The sequence below is a fragment of the Chlorocebus sabaeus genome, chromosome 9, assembly GCF_047675955.1.
Source record: "Chlorocebus sabaeus isolate Y175 chromosome 9, mChlSab1.0.hap1, whole genome shotgun sequence".
Classification (NCBI taxonomy): domain Eukaryota; kingdom Metazoa; phylum Chordata; class Mammalia; order Primates; family Cercopithecidae; genus Chlorocebus; species Chlorocebus sabaeus.
In genome coordinates, this window is record NC_132912.1 from 136,218,133 (window position 1) to 136,239,875 (window position 21,743).

General features: G+C 50.2%; 2 protein-coding genes across 2 annotated transcripts; both read left to right on the top strand.

Moving 5' to 3' along the window:
* The first annotated feature begins 1,645 nt into the window (after positions 1–1,645).
* LOC140712440 (scavenger receptor cysteine-rich domain-containing protein SCART1-like) lies at positions 1,646–3,999 on the top strand. The gene is made up of 2 exons (XM_073019509.1): positions 1,646–1,914; positions 2,407–3,999. The coding sequence occupies exons 1-2, from the start codon at positions 1,854–1,856 to the stop codon at positions 2,799–2,801; spliced, it is 456 nt and encodes a 151-aa protein (XP_072875610.1). The 5' UTR covers positions 1,646–1,853; the 3' UTR covers positions 2,802–3,999.
* On the top strand, positions 3,909–20,484 carry LOC103245976 (scavenger receptor cysteine-rich domain-containing protein SCART1-like; the record flags this gene model as incomplete). The annotated part of the gene is made up of 11 exons (XM_073019538.1): positions 3,909–4,506; positions 5,159–5,473; positions 13,690–13,995; positions 14,137–14,454; positions 14,528–14,842; positions 14,920–15,234; positions 15,728–15,796; positions 15,873–16,187; positions 16,872–17,018; positions 18,146–18,271; positions 18,792–20,484. Coding segments are annotated over 11 exons (2,946 nt in total), but the record flags the coding sequence as incomplete, so codon positions are not given.
* Between the last annotated feature and the right edge of the window lie 1,259 nt (positions 20,485–21,743).

Below are 21,743 nucleotides of genomic sequence, written 5' to 3' on the forward strand. Positions count from 1 at the left end.
ACCCTTGGGGTCTCTCTGCACGCTGCCTGCCATCCCCCAAACCCCTCCTCTGTCCCAACTTCCTGGGATTGTGAGGGGGGCCCCTGCTTGGGTCCAAGGACCACCTCGGGTGGAGAAGATAAACCAAAAGCCCTCTTCCTCAGACAGGAAGCCCAATGAGGGTGCTGAGGGGACGTCCAGAGAGCGTGGACAGGGCCTCCGGGCAGAAGTGCGGTGCTGAGGATGTGTGGCCAGCTTCTTGGGGTGCACTGGAGCGGCTCCTGGTGGAGCTGGGGGCAGAGGGCTTACCTACCGTCTGAGCACACCTTACCCTCCGAGAACCGGCAGGGCCTGCTCTCAGGCAACAACCCCTAATCGAGGGTTGGCCAACCTGGCTTGACTCCGTGCAAGGTGTGTCCTTAGGGCAAGGTGGGGGGTAGGGGATGTGGGTGGTCCCTGGGGTGGGTGAGGGCAGGGAGGCATGAGGTGTGTGGAGGGGCTGTGGGGGAGATAGCAGCGAGGTGGCAGGAAATGGGATGAGGTGTGAGCATGAGACACGGACCTGGAGGACACTTGGGGAGCAGAGTGAAGCTGTCAGTGCCACGGGGAGGACCCTGGTGTTGCTGCCCGCTCCAACCTTGCCGTGTGTGCCGGCCTCGCCCCTCCCAGCCTTGCCGTGTGTGCCGGCCTCGCCCCTCCTGTTTCTTCCCCTCGGTCTCCCAGCAGCAGTGTTTTATGAGTTTTTTTTACAGCGATTGGCACAGACACGGGGACCTAGAGCTGCAAACCTCCCCCAAGGCCTCCCCAGGGCTTTCACCTGCCTGACTCCACGTGCAGGGCACTAAAGAGGCCCCTTTGCAAGTCAGAGTGCGGGGAAGCACCTGAGGCAGCGGCAGGCCCCAGGCGCGGGGCTCCAGCACACACAGCCTGGCGGACGGGCCTGAGACCTTCTCTGGAAATCTGCTTCCCTCTCACTCTCCTGGTCTCCACATAGAGGTCTAGAAACCGGAGTTACCCTGTCCTGAACTGGTTCTCTGGCAAATCTACTGGAAATTGACCTTTATTGATATTATGCTGCTTATAAAATAATACCATGCTTAATTATTGTAAAAACAGGCCAGACGGGGTGTGCTGATGCCTGTAATCCCAGCACTTTCAGAGGCCAGGGCAGGCAGGTCACTTGAGTCCAAAAGTTCGAGACCAGCCTGGGCAGCATGGTGAAACCCCATCTCTAAGAGCATGTAGCTGGCGTATTGACTTGCCCAAATGCGAGTGTTTATCCAGCCGTGCATACACGCTGCCCCTTTCCGGCCTTGCCTCAGACGCCGCATCATTGATTTAATCCTCTGTTGGATTTGGCGGCTTCCCAAGGACACAGCCTCACAGGGAGGCCATGCATCCCTTACGAATTCGGGTCGCAGGCACGCACGTTTTTCAGAATTTTGCCCCCATTGCTAGGTCTGTGTGTTCACAGCGCATGAGCTTGGCACGACCCTAGGTCTTCAGCCACACCTTTTGTGAGAGGCAGAGAAGGTCCATCCCTCCGCTGCCAGGCCCTGGTGTCAGCACCCGTGGCCACCAGGGCCCTGCTGAGAATGGGCCCTCACTGGTCCATCTCACACCTGGGGCTGCATTGGGCACCAGCTGCAGGAAGCCCAGCCTGGCCTCACCACACGCTGCTGGCACCGTCTGGGCTGAGGCACGGGTGACAGATGACAGCTCTGATATGGGGGGAGGAGGCGAGGGCGTGTACAGGCTTCCTTCTCAGAAAGGTGTCACACTAAGTCGGCGTCCACCTTCCGTCCGGGGGCAGAACACACATCCCTGCCACGAGAGCATCAGCCTGGGGCACGGCAGCAGCAGAGTGGCCAGGCATGGCATTGTTCCCTCTGGGACTGTGGCCCCTGCTCCTGGCCTGCGGGACCCGCCCTCCCGGTGAGTGTGTGCCGCTGCCTGCAGGGCGCTGGGAGTCAGAGCCCCGGTGTGCAGGACATTCCATGGGGGAGGGGGCCACGACACCACAGTGGTCCCGTCTGCTCCTTGCTGTGAATCCTGGGAGCTTCAGCTGGCGACCACAGAGGGCTGGGGTGTCTGCTGTGGGGCTCATGAGTGGGCAGAGTGATCAGTCTTGTTTTCCGGGCCTTCCAAATGCATGCGAAAGGCTGGGACCTTCACTTCATTGAATTTCCTCAGAAAATGGTCCTTAGGCCGTTTTTGTTAACATTTTGTTCATTTTTGTTGATATTTAAGTTTGTTCATGTCATTGGTGACATCCAAATAATGCGCGAGAAAACCTGGGAAAATCAAGAGTAAGGTGCAAACTGGGCTGGAAGGTGACAGTTAGATTTCTAACTTCGGAAGTTCTGGGCATAAAGTACTCAAGGGTACCTTTGCCATGACGCCTTTCCTATGTTCTTGTCCCCGAAGCTCCCGCTGCAGAGTCCCTGGCCCTGGTGAGAGGTGGAAACCGCTGCGAGGGCCTCCTGCAGGTGCAGTCCCTGGGGCAGCAGGGCCTGGTGTGTGGGGACCACTGGGGCCTGCGGGAGGCCTCTGTGATTTGCAGGCAGCTGGGCTGTGGTCACGCCCTCTATGTCCCCACGTATGTGGTGTGGCCACAGGAGGCTCAGCAGTCCTTGCTGCAGGGCGTGCAGTGCCAGGGTGTGGAGGCCTCGCTCTGGGACTGCTCCCTGGGGAAGTGGGGGTCACTGAACGGCTGTGAGTGTGAGTGCATCGGTGCAGTCCACTGCTCAGGTAGGATGGGTGCCCCGGGAGCCACTTCTGCCAGTCTGTGGCCCTGTCCCCACCCACGACCTTCACTTTAGGGAGGAGGGGTGTTCCCTGAGTCCTCCCGGGTGGAAGACAAGACCCTTCTTCCAGGGGTGCCTGTGACTCCAGTGCTGTGACCCTCAGACCCTCATGGCACTGTATGACCCCACGTGTGTCCCCTCCAAAGGCCCAGATGGCACAGCACAATTGAGGAACATATTTTTTTTTTTTTTTTTTTGAGACGGAGTCTTGCTCTGTCGCCCAGGCTGGAGTGCAGTGGCCGGATCTCAGCTCACAGCAAGCTCCGCCTCCTGGGTTCACGCCATTCTTCTGCCTCGGCCTCCCGAGTAGCTGGGACTACAGGCGCCCGCCACCACGCCCGGCTAGTTTTTTTTGTATTTTTTAGTAGAGACGGGGTTTCACGGTGTTAGCCAGGATGGTCTCGATCTCCTGACCTCGTGATCCACCCGTCTCGGCCTCCCAAAGTGCTGGGATTACAGGCTTGAGCCACCGCGCCCGGCCAATTGAGGAACATATTACACACCGAGGCCATCCCTGGCCGGGACCGCAGCCCAGTTCAGTCCTTTTCGGTTCAGTTGACTCGTGGCAACCATCAAACATTGGGGGCCAGTGGTGACCACAGGGCCTTGTGGGGTGAAGGGTCCCTCTCTTCCTCCCCTGAGTGGCTGGCACGAGTGCAGGCACCGGCCTGGGGGCTCAGGCAGGTGCGGAGGCTGGTGCTGAGTGAGGTGCTCCCTCCTGGCCCTCATCTCGGCTTTCTGCTCCTGTGCTCTCCCTTGTCAGGACCCACTCAGGAGGCTCTGAGCTCCTGGATCTGCCCCAGATTTCAGCAGCCCTGTCCTGCTCAGGCTCCGGCGGGGACCCTGCCCTTTCCCCTCTGCTGGATTGTTGGTAGGAAGCAGAGGCTCAAAGTGGCATGTGTGAGGAGAGAGAGATGAGGGGCATTGACACAGGCAAGGAGAGGCCACTGGCACCAGAGGGCCTTGGCCTGCAAACTCCAAGGCATGAGCTCCAGAACCAGAGACAGCTGGCCCTGTGTGGAAAGCACTGTGGGGGTATGATCAGGCCTGGGATACTGGCCTGCAGGGCCCCTCAGAGAGGAGCAGATGGGCTGATCCCTATGTGCTATCCTCTCCACTTGATGGGCCCTCCCTGTGGGCAAGGCCCCAGAAGCCAGAGGGCATGGAGCTTGTCCTGCCATCTATGCAGGTGGCCTCTTGGGCATAGGGAGAGGGGACCTAAAGTGGGCAGGTATAGTCTCTGGCTGCCCCCTCTGGGGTCCTGGGCCCGAAAGAAAGGCCTCTGCTGCAGACCCCCACACACCTCATCCTCCAACAAAGGCCACGGCCTCAGTCCACACGTTAGGGGTGGGAGGCCCACGCCCCAGCAGAACTGAAGTGGAACCAGAGTGGGCACCTGTGTGTGCAGGAGGAAAGCTGGCCTCCTTGGGGCTGCGTGGTGGAGGCAGCCCCTGTGCGGGGACCCCTGTGATCCGGATAACAGAAGGCCCTGTGATAAGCTGTGGCTTGCACCAGGAGGAGGCCGGCGTCTTCTGCAGAAGGCTGGGGTGTGGCCCAGCACTCCAGGCATCCAGGCCCCACCTCACAGGGCACCCAGGCTGGCTGGGCTCAAAAGTCATTTCCTGCCAGGGAACAGAGTCCAGCATCTTCAACTGCAGGTTCAACCTGAACTTCCTAGACCACTGTGACCTCCCAACAGACTCTGAGGTGGTGTGTGCAGGTACGGACGCCCTTTCCTGAGAATCTCTGAGACGGGAGGTGTCCACTCAGAGCAGTGTGCGGGGACTGAGGGGATGGCCCTGGCCTACAGGGTGTGGGGATCTTGTCTCCTGGGGCTTCAGCACCTGCCCAGCAAGGACCCTATGCTGCTGCCCTCCTGTACCCCTGTCCTGAGGAGGGAGAGGGGCTGGTGGCCCAGGGGTCACCTGGGGAGATGGCTGACACCAATGGCAGCTCCTCTCTCGGGGCTCTGGCCAGGGTGTGGCTGGGCACTGGGCTTAAAACTGACCAGGTGGTTACAGTGGCCTGCCAGGGTCCGGGTCCCAGCCTGGGAGTGGGCTCCATGACACAGATGTGGGGGCCCCAGGCCCCGGGATAGACATCCTTGTTTTGGGGTGGGGACTGTTGCTGTCCGAATTCTGCCGGAGCCAGGACGCCAGGGAGATGGGAGGGTGGCAGAGGCCTCGGCCTGCACACCCCAGGACCTCTCCTGCCGCTTCAGAGCCCCAGGGGCCGGGCCAGCCCAGGTGGTCCTGGGTCCTCCCGCATCGGTCCTTTCCGTGGGACCCGAGGGCAGCGGTCAGGCCGCTTCATCCCAGAGGCCTACACCGAGCCGGTCCTGCCCTGTGCTCCAGCCCAGCGTCTGCCCCCAGGACACACCGAGGCCCGGCTGGTGGGCGGCGAGCACCCCTGCGCCGGGCGCCTGGAGGTGAGGCGGGGCCTGACCTGGGGCACCGTCTGCCACGCGGACCTAGACCTGGCCACGGCCCACGTGTTGTGCCGGGAGCTGCAGTGCGGGGTGGCGGTGTCCACGCCCGAGGGCGCCCGCTTCGGCCGGGGCTCGGGGCCGGTGTGGACGGAGGCCTTCCGCTGTGCGGGCAACGAGTCGCTGCTGTTCCACTGCCCGCGGGCGCGCGGGAGCCAGTGTGGGCCCGGCCGTGACGCGGGGCTCAGGTGCACGGGAGAAAGTAAGTCACCCGCGCGGCTCCGGGGCTGGGTCCGGGCAGGGAGGCCGGGGCTGTGGGGCGGGGGCAGCGCCACTCCCTGGACACCGAACCCGGCGCTCGTGCCCTGGGCCTGGGGCTGCTGGGACCCCAGCTTCCTCCCCTCCCTCCCTCCCTCTTTCCCTCCCTCCCTCCATCCTTCCTCCCTCCCTTCCTCCCTCCCTCCCTCCTTTCCTCCCTCCCTCCATCCTTCCTCCCTCCCTTCCTCCCTCCCTCCCTCCTTTCCTCCCTCCCTCCCTCCCTCCCTCCATCCTTCCTCCCTCCCTTCCTCCCTCCCTTCCTCCTTTCCTCCCTCCCTCCCTCCTTTCCTCCGTTCCTCCCTCCCTCCCTCTCTCCCTTCCTCCCTCTTTTCCTCCCTCCCTCCCTCCTTTCCTCCCTTCCTCCCTCCCTCTCTCCCTCCCTCCCTCCTTTCCTCCCTTCCTCCCTACCTCCTTCCTTCCTCCCTTCCTTCCTCTCGCAGGTGTTTGTTGACCTTGAGTTGATCATCTTTGGAGGAATGTTTATTCAGGACCCTTCTCCATGCGGACCCTACATCCCTGTCAATATATCATTGGCAAATATTTCCCCCCGTTCTGTGGGGTGTTTTTCACTTCCGATAATGCCCCGTCGGGCACAAGCTTCTAGTTTTGTGGAAGTCCTGTTTACCTATTTATTCCCCTTTTGTTTCTTGAACTTTTAGTGTCATATCTAAGAATCCAGTCTCTAATCCAAGGTCATGAAGACGACTCCTGTGGTTTTTTCTCAGTTGTATAGTTTCAGCTGTTATTTGATCTTTGATTGACTTTGACTTACATTTTGTATATGGTATAAGGAAAGGGTTCCATTCATTCCTTTGCGTGTGGCGCCCAGTTGTCCATTTGTTGAAGGCACTATTCTTTCCTTATGTTTTGAATGTATGTATTTATTCTTCTAAAATGACACATAATAATTGTACAGTGTGATGTGTCAGTACATATTTACTTTTGTGATGATTAGGTGATCTTTCCTATTGAATTTTCTTCACACCATGTGAAAATCCTTTGCCCCACATGGATACACTTATTTTGGGATATTCAATCTGTTCTGTTGACTTATATGTGTATTTTCATGCCGGTGGCATACTGTGTTGATTACCGTAGCTCTGTAGTAGTTTTGAAATAGGGAAATGAGTCCTGTACGTTTTTCTTTTTAGTATTGTTTTGGTTATTTAAGGTCCCTTGAAATTGCATCTGAATTTTAGGATCAGTTCTATCTCTGAACAAAAAATGGTTGTTGGGATTTTGATAGGGATTTCATAGAATCTGTGGATTGGTTTGGGAGTATTGCCATCTTAACAATATTAAATCTTTCAATCTATGAACATAGGATGCCTTTGCATTTGTTTAGGTTTTCGCTGATTGTTTTCAAAAATCTTTTGTATTTTTCAGTGTATAAGTCTGTCTTGGGCCTCCTTGGTAAACATGATTATTATTATTTCATTCTTTTTTAAATTGACATATTTTGGACATATACTAATTGCACATATTTATGGGGGTATAGTGCAGGGTTACGGTGCATGTATATATTGTATAATAATCAAATCAGGGAATTCAGCGTATCCATCACCTCAACGTGATTGTGTCTTTGTGGTGAGGACATTCAAATTTCTCTCTTCTACCTATTTTGAAATATATAGCACAATACTGTTAATTGTATCCACCCGCCTGTGCTGTAGAACACTGAAACTTCTCTCTCCTGTCTCTACCGTTTTACCAGTTGACCAGTCCCCCCCATACCTCCTCCTCACTCCACTCCCTAACTCTGGTAGCCCCCATTCTACTGTCTACTTCTATGAGATCAACTTTTCAAGATTCCATGTGCAAGTGGGATCCTCTGGTGTTTGTCTTTCTCTGACTTATTTCACCTAACATAATGTCCGCCAGGCCATCCACATTGCTGCAAATAACAGGATTCCATTCTGTTTTTAAGACTGAATAAGATTTCATTTTGTGTGATATATAGACCACATTTTCTCTATTTACCCATTGATGAACACGGGTTGAGTCCATAGTTTGGCTATTGTGATTAGTGTTGCCATAAACATGGAGGTACAGATATCTCTTCAACTTACTGATTTTCTCTCATGTTGTCGATTGTTTCCTTTGCTGTATGGAAGGTTGTTAGTTTTCTGTAAACCCATTTGTCTATTTTTGCTTTTGTTGCCTGTGCTTTTCAGGTATTATCTGAAAAAATCTTGCTAGACCAATGTCCTGAGCACTTCCCCTGATCTCTTCTAGTTGCCTCTATCGTTGTGGATCTTTCATTTAAGTCTGTAATAAACCTTGAATTGATTTTTGTATATAGTGAGAGGCAGGGGTCTAGTTTCATTCTGCATGTGGATATCCAGTGTTCTCAGCACCATTTGTTGATGAGACTGTCCTTTTCCCAATGTGTATTCTTGGCACCTTCATTAAAAATCAAGTGACTATAAATGCATGGATTTATTTATCTTCTTTCTCTGTTTCACTGGCCTATGTGTCTATTTTCATATCAAGTATCATGCTGTTTTGGTTACTGTAGTTTTGTAGTATACTTTGGAATCCAGTAATGTGATGCCTTCAGCTTTGGTCTTTGCTCAGGATTGCTTTGAGTATTCTTGGGGTCTTCTTTTATTATTATTCATACTTTAGAATATAGAAATGCAACTATTTTTTCATGCCCTCTTTTTTCCTGAAATTTCTTATGGCTTTAAACAGTTTTTTGGTGGATTCTGTAGGATTTTCTATATGTAAGATCATGTACCTGTGAATACAGATAGTTTTTCCTCTTCCTTTCCAATACAGATGCTTTTTATTTCTTTTTTCTTGCCTAATTTCTCTGGCTAGAACTTGCAGTAGAATGTTGAGTAGAAATGGTGAAAAAGTATATATTTGTCTTGTTCCTTATCTCAAGGGATAAGCTTTCAGTTTTTCTTCATTGAGTATGATGCTAGTTGGGGGTTTTTAATAAATGTTCTTCAGCACATTGAGGAAGTTCCCTTCTGTTCTGGTTTGTTGAATGTTTTATCATGACAGTCTGTTGGATTTTGTCAAATGCTTGTTCTGCATCAATTGAAATTATCATGTTTTATTTTGTTTTATTTTTTTTTCCTTCATTCTAGTAGTGAAGTGAAGATACCTGGTGCTTGGCTTTTCTTTGTTCAGAGGTTTTTGTTTACTGATTTATTTCCTTTACTTTTTATAGCTCTGTTCAGATTTTCTGTTCATTATTGGGTCAGTTTTGATAATTTGTGTATTTCTAGAAATCTGTTCATTTGATCTAAATTATCTAACTGGGGGGTGAATACTATGAAATTAGTCAAGGTGTTCATTTACACTTCTCTTTTATTTCTGTAGATTTCATACCAAGTACCCCCCACATTCATTTCTGATTTTGGTAATTTGAGTGTTCTCTCTTTTTTTTTTTTTTTTTTTTTTTTTGAGATGGAGTCTCACTCTGTCACCTAGGCTGGAGTGCAGTGGCGCAATCTCAGCTCACTGCAAGCTCCGCCTCCCGGGTTCACACCATTCTCCTGCCTCAGTCTCCCGAGTCATTGGGAGTATAGGTGCCCGCCACCACGCCTGGCAAAATTTTTTTTTTTTTTTTTGTATTTGTAGTAGAGACGGGGTTTCACCATGTTAGCCAGGTTGGTCTCAATCTCCTGACCTTGTGATCCACCCGCCTTGACCTCCCACAGTGCTGGGATTCCAGGCGTGAGCCACCATGCCCAGCTGGGTGTTCTCTTTTTTTATTGGTCAGTCTAGCTAAATGTTGTCACTTTTGTTGATCTCTTCACAGACTTAGCTTTTATTTTTGTTATTCTCTCTATTGTTTTCCATTCTATATTTCATTTAGTATCTCCTTCCTTCTGCTAGCTTCAGGTTTAGTTTATTCTTCCTTTTCTAGTTTTTTAAGGTGTAAATCCCATTATTGATTTGAGATATTTATTTGCTCCTAATATAGATGTTCGTTACTATAAAATTTTCTCTAAGCATTACTTTCATTTCAATCCATAAATTTTGTTATGTTGTGTTTTCACTTTCATTCATCCAAAAGTATTTTCTAATTTTCCTTGTGATTTCTTCCTTGACTTACTGGTTGGTTGCTTATGGGTGTGTTCTATTTGTTAATTTCCCAGTTTCCCCTTTTAAATTTATTCCTAACTTCATTCCTTTATGGTCAGAGAAGATGCTTTTTATGATTTCAGTTCTTTAAAATTTATTCGGACTTGATTTATGCCTCAACATAGTGTCTACCCTGATGAACATTTCATGGACACAACAGAAAAGTGTGTATTTTGCTGATTTGAGCACAGTGTTTCGCACATGTCTGTGAGGTCTAGTTGGTTTATAGTGTTCTTCCAATGATTTCTTTCCTTATTAGCTGTATGCATAGATGGTCTATCCATTATTAAAAGTGAGATGTTTTTGGTTCTAGTTATTATTTACAGTCATCTATTTCTGCCTTCAGTTTGGTCAATTTTTTTCTTTATTACTTTTGGCTCTGTTATTAGCTGCACATATGCTTATATTTGTTGTATATTCTTTTGATGGACTGACCCTTTAATAACTATACAATCCTCTTCTTATCTCTCCTCACAATTTTTAACTTAAAGTCTGTCTTAGTCTATCTAGGCTGCTATAGAAAACACTGTAGACTGGGTAATTTGTAAATGACAGAAATGTATGTCTCAGAGTTCTGGAGGCTGAGAAATCTAGGGTCAGGGGACCAGCAGATTCAGTGGCTGGAGGGACCTGTTCCTCACAGATGGGGCCTTCTTTGTGTCCTCAAGTAATAGAGGAGCAAAAGAGGAAAAGGGATGAAATTGCTCCCTTGAGCCCTTTATAAGGGCTAATGTCCTTCATGAGGATGGAGCCCTCATGGCTTAACCACCTCCAAAAGGCTTCACCTCTTAATACTGTTGCTTTTCAGATTCTGTCTCAGCATGAATTTTGGAGGAACATGAACATTCAAACTGTGACTTGGTCTATTTTGTCTGATATTTGTTTAGCCACTTCAGCTCTCTTTTGGTGACTCTGTGCATGTATATCTTTTCCAAACTTTCACTTTTAACCTAATGGTCTTTTGATCTGAAGTGACTTTATGAAGAGAGCACATTTTAAAACAATTTTTTTTAAAAATCCATTTTGTCCCTCCCTGCCTTTTATTTAGATGGTTTAATCCCTTTACATTTAAAGTAATTACCAATAAGGAGTATTCACTTCTGCTATTTTTCTATTTGTTTCCTACATGTCTTATTTTTTTGTTCCTCAATTCCTCCATTACTGCCTTCTTTTGCATTTAATTGACATTTATAGTATACCATTTTCATTCCCTTCCCATTCTGTTTTTTTATTTGTTGTTGTATTTCTTAGTTTTCTCTCTAGTGGTTCCCTGGAGATCATAAGAAATATTTTAAATTTACAAACCTCTGGTTTGCACTAAAACCAACTTAGTTTCAATAGTATACAAAATCTCTGCTCTTATATTGTTATTGTCCCTAATTCATCTTTACACATTGTTTGTCCATTAACATAAATGTATAATTTTGTTTCATGCCTATTTTTTTAAAGCATGTACAAACAAACAAAGGTATAGCAAACCCCAAATACAATACTGTTGGCCTTTATATTTTCCTATGTAATTATCCTTATCAGTGTTATTAGATTAATCATCAGGCTTTGGTTTACTGTTTAGTGCCTTTATTTCAGCCTGAATTAAACCCTTTAGCATTCCTTGTAGGACAAGTCTACTAGCAATGAATTTCCTCAGCTTTTGTTTAAAGTTCTCCTTCATTTTTAAGGATAGTTTTGCTAGATACAGAATTTTGGAGTGACCAGGTTTTCCTTTCAGCACTAAGACAATAAGACCAACTACTCCACTGCTTTCTGGCTTCCATGGTTTCTGCTGAGAAATCAACCGTTGGTCTTATTGTCTTAGTCCATCTAGGCTGCTATAGAAAACACTGTAGACTGGGTAATTTGTAAATGACAGAAATGTATGTCTCAGAGTTCTGGAGGCTGAGAAATCTAGGGTCAGGGAACCAGCAGATTCAGTGTCTGGAGGGACCTGTTCCTCACAGATGGGGCCTTCTTTGTGTCCTCACGTAATAGAGGAGCAAGGATCCCTTGTACATGACGAGTCGCTTCTCTCTTGCTACTTTCAAGATTCTTCTCTTTATATTTGTCTTTTGAGAGTTTGATTTTAACGTGTCTCAGCGCAGATATTTTTAAGTATAACCTACTTGAAGTTCGTTGAGCTTCTTGGATGCAGACATATCTTTCATCAAACTTAGAATTTTTTTTACTATTATTTCTTCAAATATTTTTTCTTTCACTTTCTCCTCTCTCTCTTAAAAAAAAATTTTTTTTTTTTTGTTATTCCGTGGAAAAGCCAGTGTTCTCTCTTTCTGTGACTCTGATTATGCATCTCTTAGTATCCTCAATGGTGTCCCGCAGGTCTTTTGGGATCTATTGATTTTTTTTATTCTTTTTTCTTTCTGCTCCTCAGACTAGATAAGATATCTGGATTGACTTATATTCAAGTTCATAGATTCTATCTTTTGCTCGCTCAAGGGATCTGCTGTTGAACCTTTTAGTGAATTTTTCATTTGTTATTGAACTTTTTTAAGCTACAGAAAAATCTACTCAATTCCTTTTTATAATTTATATATTTTTATCAATATTCCTTATTTGGTAAGATATCATTATCCTGGTTTCCTATAGCTTTTTGAGCATATTTAAGACAGTGTATTTAAAGTATTTATCTAGTAAGTCTAATGACTTAGCATCCTCAAGGACAATTTCTATTTCCCTTTTCCCCCTATAAATGTGTTATAATTTATGGTTACTTTGCATGTCTCATCTTTTTTTGTTGGAAACTGGACATTTTGAATTATTATACTGTGGCAACTCTAGAAATCACATTTTTCTCTATCACCAGGGTTAGCTGTTGCTGATTTTTTTTTTTTCTTTGAGATGGAGTCTCGCTGTTTCATCTAGGCTGGAGTGTACCAGTGTGATCTTAGCTCACTGTAACCTCCACCCGCTGTGTTCAAGCAGTTCTCCTGCCTCTGCCTCCCGAGTAGCTGGAATTACAGGCACCCACCACTAATTTTTGTATTAGTAATTAGTAATAATTTTGTGCCTGGCTAATTTTTGTATTTTTAGTAGAGACAGGGTTTCACCATCTTGGCCAGGCTGGTATTGAACTCCTGACCTCATGATCCACCCGTCTTGGCTTCCCAAAGGGCTGGGATGACAGACATGAGCTACCATGCCCGGCCCTGTTTAATGACTTTCTAAACTCCTTTTGTAAAGACTCTTTGTTGCAAGTGACCACTAGGGTCTCTTTTCTGTTGGTTAGTGAAGTTAGTGATTAGACGTGTTTCCTTAAATGCCCATAGTGAAAAACAGACAGACAAGCACTCCCGACTCTTCCAGTCTTTGCATGTTAGCTCTTTGTTGGGGCACACCTTCAATACTAAGGCATTATTCTTCACTCGTTCCTTATGCAGACCCAAATTTGCCACTTCTTTCTTCCTTAAGTGTTTTCAAGTTGTTCCCAGATACTAGAATTTCAAAAAAGTTGGTTATGAGTTTTATCATCTAGTCATTACATTAGAGGGAGATGGAGCTTTGGGGTTCCTTACTCTGCCACGTATACTGTTGTTGCTACTTACCCTCAGGCATTTCCTTTGAAGTGCAGGGTGTGGGGTATGTTTAACTAGGCTCACACCAAGAACCAGGTGCAGCAGCATGTGTGGGGCCTGGGGAGTGGGGCCGGGGTGCTGACCCGTTTCCCAGAGCTCTGGCTGGCAATGAGAAGCAGGATCTGAGAGGGTGTGTGGAGCTCTGTCTTGGTGCTCACTTCCTGCTTATTGGAGACAACATTCAGCAGCTTCACCTTTATTAGCGTTCCCCTGTGTTGGATGCATTCCAGAGCACTGACAAAGTATATTTCCATAATTTTCCCAACTTAATCACTGCCTAAGTGAAGGCATGATGCCCTTCACTTTTTGATTTCCCAGGCAATTGTGGTGACGTCACTCGCCAAAGCTGTTTTCATGCCCTCAGTCTGGTCCCCCAAGTACTGGACTGGGTAACCAGGCTCAGGCTCACATGAAGGAACTTGCAGACAGTGTCTGCCATGTGCAAGCCACACTGACTCTTCCTCTCCCCCAGAGTTCAGGCTGGTCAATGGCAGCAGCAGCTGTGAGGGCCGCGTGGAGCTCCAGGTGCAGGGGTCCTGGGCGCCCCTCTGTGCTACCCACTGGGACATAGCAGATGCCACCGTCCTCTGCCACCAGCTCAACTGTGGCAACGCGGTGGCCGCACCTCGAGGAGGCCATTTTGGGGACGGGGACGCTGCCATCTGGCCTGACGCATTTCACTGTGGGGGGACAGAACCCTACTTGTGGAATTGCCCAGTAAGCACCCTGGGGGCCCCGGCCTGTGCCCCGGGAAACTCAGCCTCCGCGGTCTGCTCAGGTGGGTGCAGCCGGGACGGTGGAGGAGGAGGGTGAGTGAGGGGCATGGACAGAGGGGGCGGAGAGGGAGGGGCCCTGCTGTGGGGTGGTTCCGGGTCCCTCCCGCTGACACCCTGGGTCCCCTGTGCGTCCCCATCCCCAGGTCTGCCCCGCGCCGTGCGGCTGAGGGAAGGACAGAGCCGCTGTGATGGCCGCGTGGAGGTCTCCCTGGAGGGCGTGTGGGGCCGCGTCCTGGACGATGCCTGGGACCTGCGCGGCGCGGACGTGGTGTGCCGGCAGCTCGGGTGCGGAGCGGCCGAACAGGCCTATGACGCACCTGCCCCCAGCCGCGGGTCCGTCCAGGTGTCGCTGAGCCGCGCGCGCTGTCTGGGCACCGAGACCCGCCTGACGCAGTGCAACGTGTCCGCGACCCTGCAGGAGCCCGCGGGAACCTCGCGGGACGCCGGCGTGGTGTGCTCTGGTGAGGGCAGAACCGCATCCCCCATGGCCCGTCGCCGCGGGGTCCTGGGCGCCCTGACTCTGTCTCTCCACAGGGAGCCTCCGGGTGCGGCTGGCCGCGGGGCCGGGGCGCTGTGCGGGGCGCGTGGAGGTGCTGCGCGGGGGCGCGTGGGGCACCGTGTGTGACGACGCCTGGGACCTGCAGGACGCGCACGTGGTCTGCAGGCAGCTGGGCTGTGGCCGCGCCCTGAGCGCCCTGGGGGCCGCACACTTCGGAGCCGGGGCAGGGCGCATCTGGCTGGACGAGCTGGGCTGCCAGGGCCACGAGTCTGCGCTGTGGCAGTGCCCGTCGGCGGGCTGGGGCCGGCACGACTGCAGCCACAAGGAGGACGCCGGCGTCTTGTGCTCAGGTCCTGCAGCGCTTCCGCCTTGTGGTCCCCACCCGCACTCCGAGCTGGGCCTTGCTGACTGGCCTGTCTCTCTGCAGAGTTCACGGATCTGAGGCTTCAGGACCACAGGCAGCCATGCGCAGGGCGGCTGGAAATTTTCTACAATGGGACCTGGGGTGGTGTCTGCCGGACCCTGAGTGCGGCCTCCCTTGAGGTCCTGTGTAGGCAGCTGGGCTGTGGGTCCCACGGGCAGCTGCAGGCCAGGACAGGAAGCTGGTCTGCTCCTGAGTTTCTCTGGGTGGGTTCCATCCAGTGCAGGGACAGGCATGACCGCTCCCTGTGGCAGTGCCCATCAGCCCCCTGGGACCAGCATTCATGCTCCAGTGGAGAGGAAGCGTGGGTCCTGTGCACAGGTGAGTGGGTGGGCCTGCGTGTGGGGGGAGTGGTGGTGGAGAGGGGCCTCTGAGGGGCCCCACACTGTGTCTGCGTGGGCCCTTTCCTGGGAGATGAAATGTCAGTTTCCCTTTTCCTTATTCTGGATGAGTCTGCCCTGTGCTGGTCCAGTCAAAGGTGGGGGGTCCCTGCGCTGAGGCTGTGGGCTGGGTGGGGAACATCTGGAGTCTTCCCAGACCCGGTGATCTCCCCCAGTGAGGGAAGCAGGACCCCTGCACTTCCAGGTATGGTCTGAGGACGTCCCACAGGGAGACGTCCCCCTTGGAAAAGTCTCCAGCACAGTTTGTGGAATCTGTAATCCCATGTGGAGATCCCTTGCTTAAACAGAGGGTTCTCTCTTTAGCAGAAATTGGTGTGTTGGGGAGACAGAGGGAAAAAGGAAACGAAAAATATTTTACATAATTTAGCTGCTGAGCTTGCAAATACAGAAACGGGTCCCCATTTCCTGTGCAGAAAAGGCAGGAGAAGTTCCTGAGGACCCTGGGGAGCCCCTCAACTGCTCCTCCTCGCTCGGCTGCCCAGGTACCCCTCTGTCCTTGTCCCTGTCCTCCTTCCCATCCCGGTCCAGCCCCCGCAGTGACGGCAGCCCCCGTTCCAGAGGAGGGCGCGCTGCGCGTGCGCGGGGGCGAGGACGGCTGCTCCGGGCGCGTGGAGCTCTGGCACGCGGGCTCCTGGGGCACCGTGTGTGACGACGGCTGGGACCTGGCGGACGCGGAGGTCGTGTGCCGCCAGCTGGGCTGTGGTGGGGCCGTCGCCGCCCTGGGGGCCGCCGCCTTTGGCCCTGGCTCCGGACCCGTGTGGCTGGACGAGGTGGGGTGCCGGGGCAGCGAGGCGTCCCTGCGGGGCTGCCCTGCGGAGCGGTGGGGACGCGGAGACTGCGCGCACAAGGAGGACGCGGGCGTGCGCTGCTTGGGTGAGTGGGGGGCGGTGGGAAACGGGTCATGAGGCCGGCAGAGGCCGCTGGGATGGGGTCGGTCTTGAGTGTTGCTTCCTCACTTCGGTGGGCAGGAGAGCACGCCCAGGCTTTAGCGGGCTGGTTTCCACCCTGGGATTTTTCTGGGATAAGCTGATTTGCTGTGGAGGCCTGTTTGGGACATGCACGCCCTGGGGTTTCCCCCAATCTTTTTTGGGAATTCCCTTTTGTTTATTCCAATCCTTGTTCATTTCGGGTATGTGTCACCTGGGTGTTGGCAGGTTCAGTTGTTCCCAAAGCCTGCACCTCATTCTCTTTGCAGAAAACAAACAGTTAACCACAGCGATGACCTTAGCACAAATAGCAGCAGTGGGTAACTTTCCCTGAGCCGCCCCCATTCTCTGTGCCCTGATCACCTCTTGTGACTTGCCCTGGCATCTGCTTGAGGGCCATGTTTTACCAAGGAAGGGGGCTGTCCCTGGAAAGCAGACCCCCCAGTGGACACTAGTCGTTCTGGGGTGCTCTGCGCAGCTGAAAGCAGCAGATGCCCCCCCCCAGCACTTCCGACTCGCAGGTCCCCCATGAGGGAGGGGTGTGGCTGGGCCCTTGGGGCCACCCTGTCCTGCTGAGGGTGTGCAGGTCCCCGCTGGCCACTCTGCTGGCTCAAGACCTCTCCTTCCTCAGAGCCTGGCCCAGGCTTCCCGCTGCCTGCAGCACCATTCCCGACACTCTGGGTGGTCAGTGTCATCCTGGGAGCCCTTCTTGGTCTTCTCCTTCTGGGCCTCATGGCCTTTCTGATTCTGCCTCGAGTCACACAAGCCATGCAGAGGGGTAAGCGTGAGCCCACCCTGATCCCATCAGCTGGTGCGGGGGCAGGAGCAGCTCACAGCTCCAACCTGGTGTTGGGGTCCAGGCAGGTGGGGTGCTCCATAGGTCAGGTCTATGCAGACCTACCTACCCCCACAGTCCAGGGAACTGAGAAGCTGAAGAAAGAGACAGACAAATCCAGTTTCTTAGAGAGAAACACTTAAAAGGGACTTATGAAGACAAGCGATGTGCGTGCCTTGGACGGCCTTTAGCTGACGGTGGATGCCTATATGATCATCCCTCACAACTAGAAATTATATACCCCAGGGGAAGGGGACGTGCAGGACAATTGCTTAAGGGCAGGATTTACGGTAAATGCATGCTCTTATGCAAGGAACAGTAGATAAAATAGAAATCCTAGAGGCCTTCCCGGAACTGGAGTTGGTCAGAAGTCAACATGGTGGATCTGCATCTAAGGCAGTTGCTTCAGCCTGCAGGCTGGTCTCACTTAGGGCTTTTTTTATTTTTTATTTTTTTTTGAGATGGAGTCTCGCTCTGTCGCCCAGGCTGGAGTGCAGTGGCCGGATCTCAGCTCACTGCAAGCTCTGCCTCCTGGATTTATGCCATTCTCCTGCCTCAGCCTCCCGAGTAGCTGGGACTACAGGCGCCCGCCACCTCGCCCGGCTAGTTTTTTGTATTTTTTAGTAGAGACGGGGTTTCACCGTGTTCGCCAGGATGGTCTCGATCTCCTGACCTCGTGATCCGCCCGTCTCGGCCTCCCAAAGTGCTGGGATTACAGGCTTGAGCCACTGCGCCCGGCCACTTAGGGCTCATTTTATTGGCCAGAGAGAGTGGCAGACATCTGCATCAGCCTCCAGCCCTCAAGACTGAGCTGAACCCTAGAAGGTTCCCCCAGGCAGCACACTGGGGCTCACCGGGAAGCATCATGTGGTTTACTGACCAGGGGCGGTGGCCAGGGATGGGAGGGCACTGGGGGTCTGGCTGAGTTCCTGTGGCCCCCCCATCCTAGCCAACAGCGTCCTGCCTCTCTGCTGCCTGGGTGGGGTTCCCGCCCGGAGTTGCTGCCCTCCCTTGCCTGTGGCCACGTCCACACTGAGGGCCTGTGTGTGACCATGTTCACCTTGCCTCAGGTCTGGGAAGATCTGAGGCATCTCCTGAAGAAGCGATCTATGATGTCATTGGGGAAATGCCGCTAGCAGGACTATACGAGGAAATCGTGGAGGCCGAGGCCGTGCCCCAGGATGAGGAGGATGCAGGTGTGGTGAAGGTGGACACAGAAACAGCAGGAGGGTTTGTGCTCCAGCTCAGGGGTGAGATCTGGGGTGGGCTATGGATGCTGACCACAAGATGCAGTGGAAAGGGACTCTGACCACAGGAGCCTGGCTTCAGAAGGCTGCTGACCACAGGGCTCACGGATGCAAGGGGACCCGTGGGCAGGGGAGAGCAGGGCCACACTAATGAGGGCAGAGTCAGTGGCTGGAGTCCCCATCGGAGAGGCCTGCCCTGGGGTGGGAGAAGAGGGCTGTTGGGTGCGCTGGGAGCCATGGGTCTGGCAGGGGCCTATGCTGCAGCTCGCTCAGCCTCAGTTTCCTCACCTGTGGGTACTGCGCTGCTGTTGCAGGTACTTGAGGTGCTTCAATGTCAAGATGCCTTGAACGTTGCCAGGTGCTTTCTGGTTGACATGTTTGTGCGTCCCCATCTTATGGGCTTGCCAAATGTGCTTTGGGGACAACTTGCACATGTGTTGATTTGGTCATGCAGTGTCTCCTGTGCCAGTTTCAGGGGAGGCGTCTAACCTCCTGGAGGGACAGTCTACACGTGCGGAGGGAGGAACCAACAGACCCGTTTCTCAGGGATATGACGAGGCTGCGTTTCCGCTGGAGGAGATGACATTGTAAAGCACCCTGAGGAGGAGATCCACCAGCTGGCTGTTGAAATCACAGCTCTTCATTCTCTTGTACAATTGTAGTGGATTTCGTGAGAACGTCTTGGATGCCTTTCTCTTGCAATGTCCTCCACATCCGTATAAAATCCAGTCTTTCCAGGCCCTGCCTGGCTCTAACCCCCATCCCCTTCGAGGGCCATCTGCTGTGGACGGGTGTGCTGGGTAACCTTCAGATTTCTCACACATTATAGCAAATGCAAATATGTATAGAAATCAGTGGTTACGTTTGTGGTTTAGAGACACGTGGTGCCATCTTCATCTTCTGCACCCAGCAGTGCGTTGCAGAGCTTCTCATGCCAGAACGCTCCTCTTTTCTCTTAAAATCTCTTCCTAATTGAATCCAAAGTATCTTTTAGATGTCTACTTGTGTAATCATGTCATCTGTGAATATTCAGATTTATCGTCTCCTTCCAATCCATGTACCTTTAATCTCTTTTTCTGTGCTTTATTTTGTGGACTGGGACCCTTCAGTCCAGTGTTGAATAGAGGTGGCCAATGGGGATCTTATCTCATTCATGGACTCAGAGCAAACATGTTCCACATTTAATTTCACTATTAAATATAATATTTGATGTTCGGTTTTGTAGATGCTATTTATCAGATCAAGGAAAGCCCAGTCTATCCCTAATTTGTTAAGGGTTTTGCTTTTTATCATAAATAAGTGTTGACTTTTATGAAATTCTTTTTGGTATCTATTAAGATGATAGATGATTTGATTTTCATATGTTACATTAACCATGGGTTAAACAAACTTACCTTTATCATGATATATTATTCTTTTTGTATTTCACAGGAATTAGTTTGGTAATACATTGGGTCAATGTTTAAAAAAGAAAATGATGTGTGATTTTTTTCTTTTGTTGTAGTATTTCTGTTTAATTTTTGCTACGAGGATTATTCAGGTACCATAAGAGTTAGGAGTATATTCTCTTTTAAAAAATATTTGCTAATTTAGGCTCCCACCAACAATGTAAAAGTGTTCCTATTTCTCCACATCCTCTCCAGCATCTGTTGTTTGCTGACTTTTTAATAATCACCATTCTAACCGGCACGAGATGATATATCATTGTGGTTTTGATTTGCATTTCTCTAATGACCAGTGATGATGAACTTTTTTTTCATATGTTTGTTGGCTACATAAACATCTTTTGAGAAGTGTCTGTTCATATCCTTCACCCACTTTTTGATGGGGTTGTTTGCTTTTATCTTGTAAATTTGTTTAAGTTTCTTGTAGATTCTGGACATTAGCCCTTTGTCAGATGGATAGATTGCAAAAATTTTCTCCCATTCTGTAGGTTGCCTGTTCATTCTGATGACCCATCAATGATAGACAGGATAAAGAAAATGCGGCACATATACACCATGGAATACTATGCAGCCATAAAAAAGGATGAGTTCATGTCCTTTGCAGGGACATGGATGAAGCTGGAAACCATCATTCTCAGCAAACTAACACAGGAACAGAAAACCAAACACTGCATGTTCTCACTCATAAGTGAGAATTGAACAATGAGGACACATGGACACAGGGAGGGGAACATCACACACTGGGGCCTGTCAGGGGGTGGGGGGCTAGGGGAGGGATAGCATTAGGAGAAATACTTACTGGGTTGATGGGTGCAGCAAACCACCATGGCACCTCTAGACCTGTGAAACAAACCTGCACATTCTGCACATGTATCCCAGAACTTAAAGTATAATAAAAAAAATTTGCAAGAGTTTATTTATGTAGCATTGGTTTTATTTCTTCTTAAACATTTGGAAGAATTCACTAGTAAAGCTCTCTATCTAGGCTTGGAGTTTCCTTTTTAGGAAGGTTTTTTCCCCCAGATTTAATTTTTTAAAATAAATAATTGAAGTATTCAGATTCTCTATTGCCTATTAGATCTGCTTTGTTCAGTTCTTTTTAAAATGAATTGGTACATTTAATCTAAATTTTCAAGTTTGTCGGTATAAATTTGTTAGTAGTGTCTTTCTACTAGCCTTAATGTCTACAAAATCTGTATGCATTTTTCAATCCTGATAGTGGCAATTTGTCTCTTCTCTCCCCCCACCCCCTTGTTTTTTGAGACCAGGGTCTCACCGTGTTGCCCAGACCAGACTCAAACCCTGGGCTCTAGCGATCCTCCCTCACAGCCCCCGCACAGCTGGGACTCTGGGCACTCTGCTGTTCTTGACCGGTGCTGCTGGTGGCTTATTCATCTCATTAGTCTTTTCAAGGCATGTGGAGCTTGTGCCTTTGGTTGTCATGATTTTTCTTAGTGAACATCTGCCTTCTAATTCATTTCTTTCTGGTCTCATCTTTGTGATTTACTTCTGCTTATTCTAGCTTTTTTATATGGACATTCAGATTGTTTATGTTCAGCATTTTTTCTTTTTTAATGCATGTATTTTAGGTTATAACTTTCCCTTTAGCATGGCTTTAGCTGCATTCCAAGAGTTTTGATATGTTGTGATTTTGTTCTAATAGGTTTATTGGGGTATAATTAGCATACAATAAACTTCACATATTTAAAGAATATATTGCAATAAGTTTTGACATGTGCATACACCCCTGAAAGGATCGCAGCGTCTATGAGAATGGACGCATCCATCACCCCCAACGTTTTTCATCTATGTTTGAATGTCTGTCCTGTCCCTTCCTGTGCCCTGTTCGTACTATTTGAATTTTGTGTAAATGGATTATATAGCACGTACTCTGTTTTGGGGGATGAGAGTCTAGCTTTTTTCACTCAGCACAATTACTTGCGATTCATCCATGTGGTGAGAAACCATAGTTCATT

Bases quoted from the DNA above. Each gene is read 5' to 3' on its own strand.
- LOC140712440 (XM_073019509.1), top strand. From the start codon at position 1,854: ATGGCATTGTTCCCTCTGGGACTGTGGCCCCTGCTCCTGGCCTGCGGG. The intron at 1,915-2,406 runs GTGAGTGTGTGC...TTGTCCCCGAAG, and splicing joins CTGCGGGACCCGCCCTCCCG to CTCCCGCTGCAGAGTCCCTG.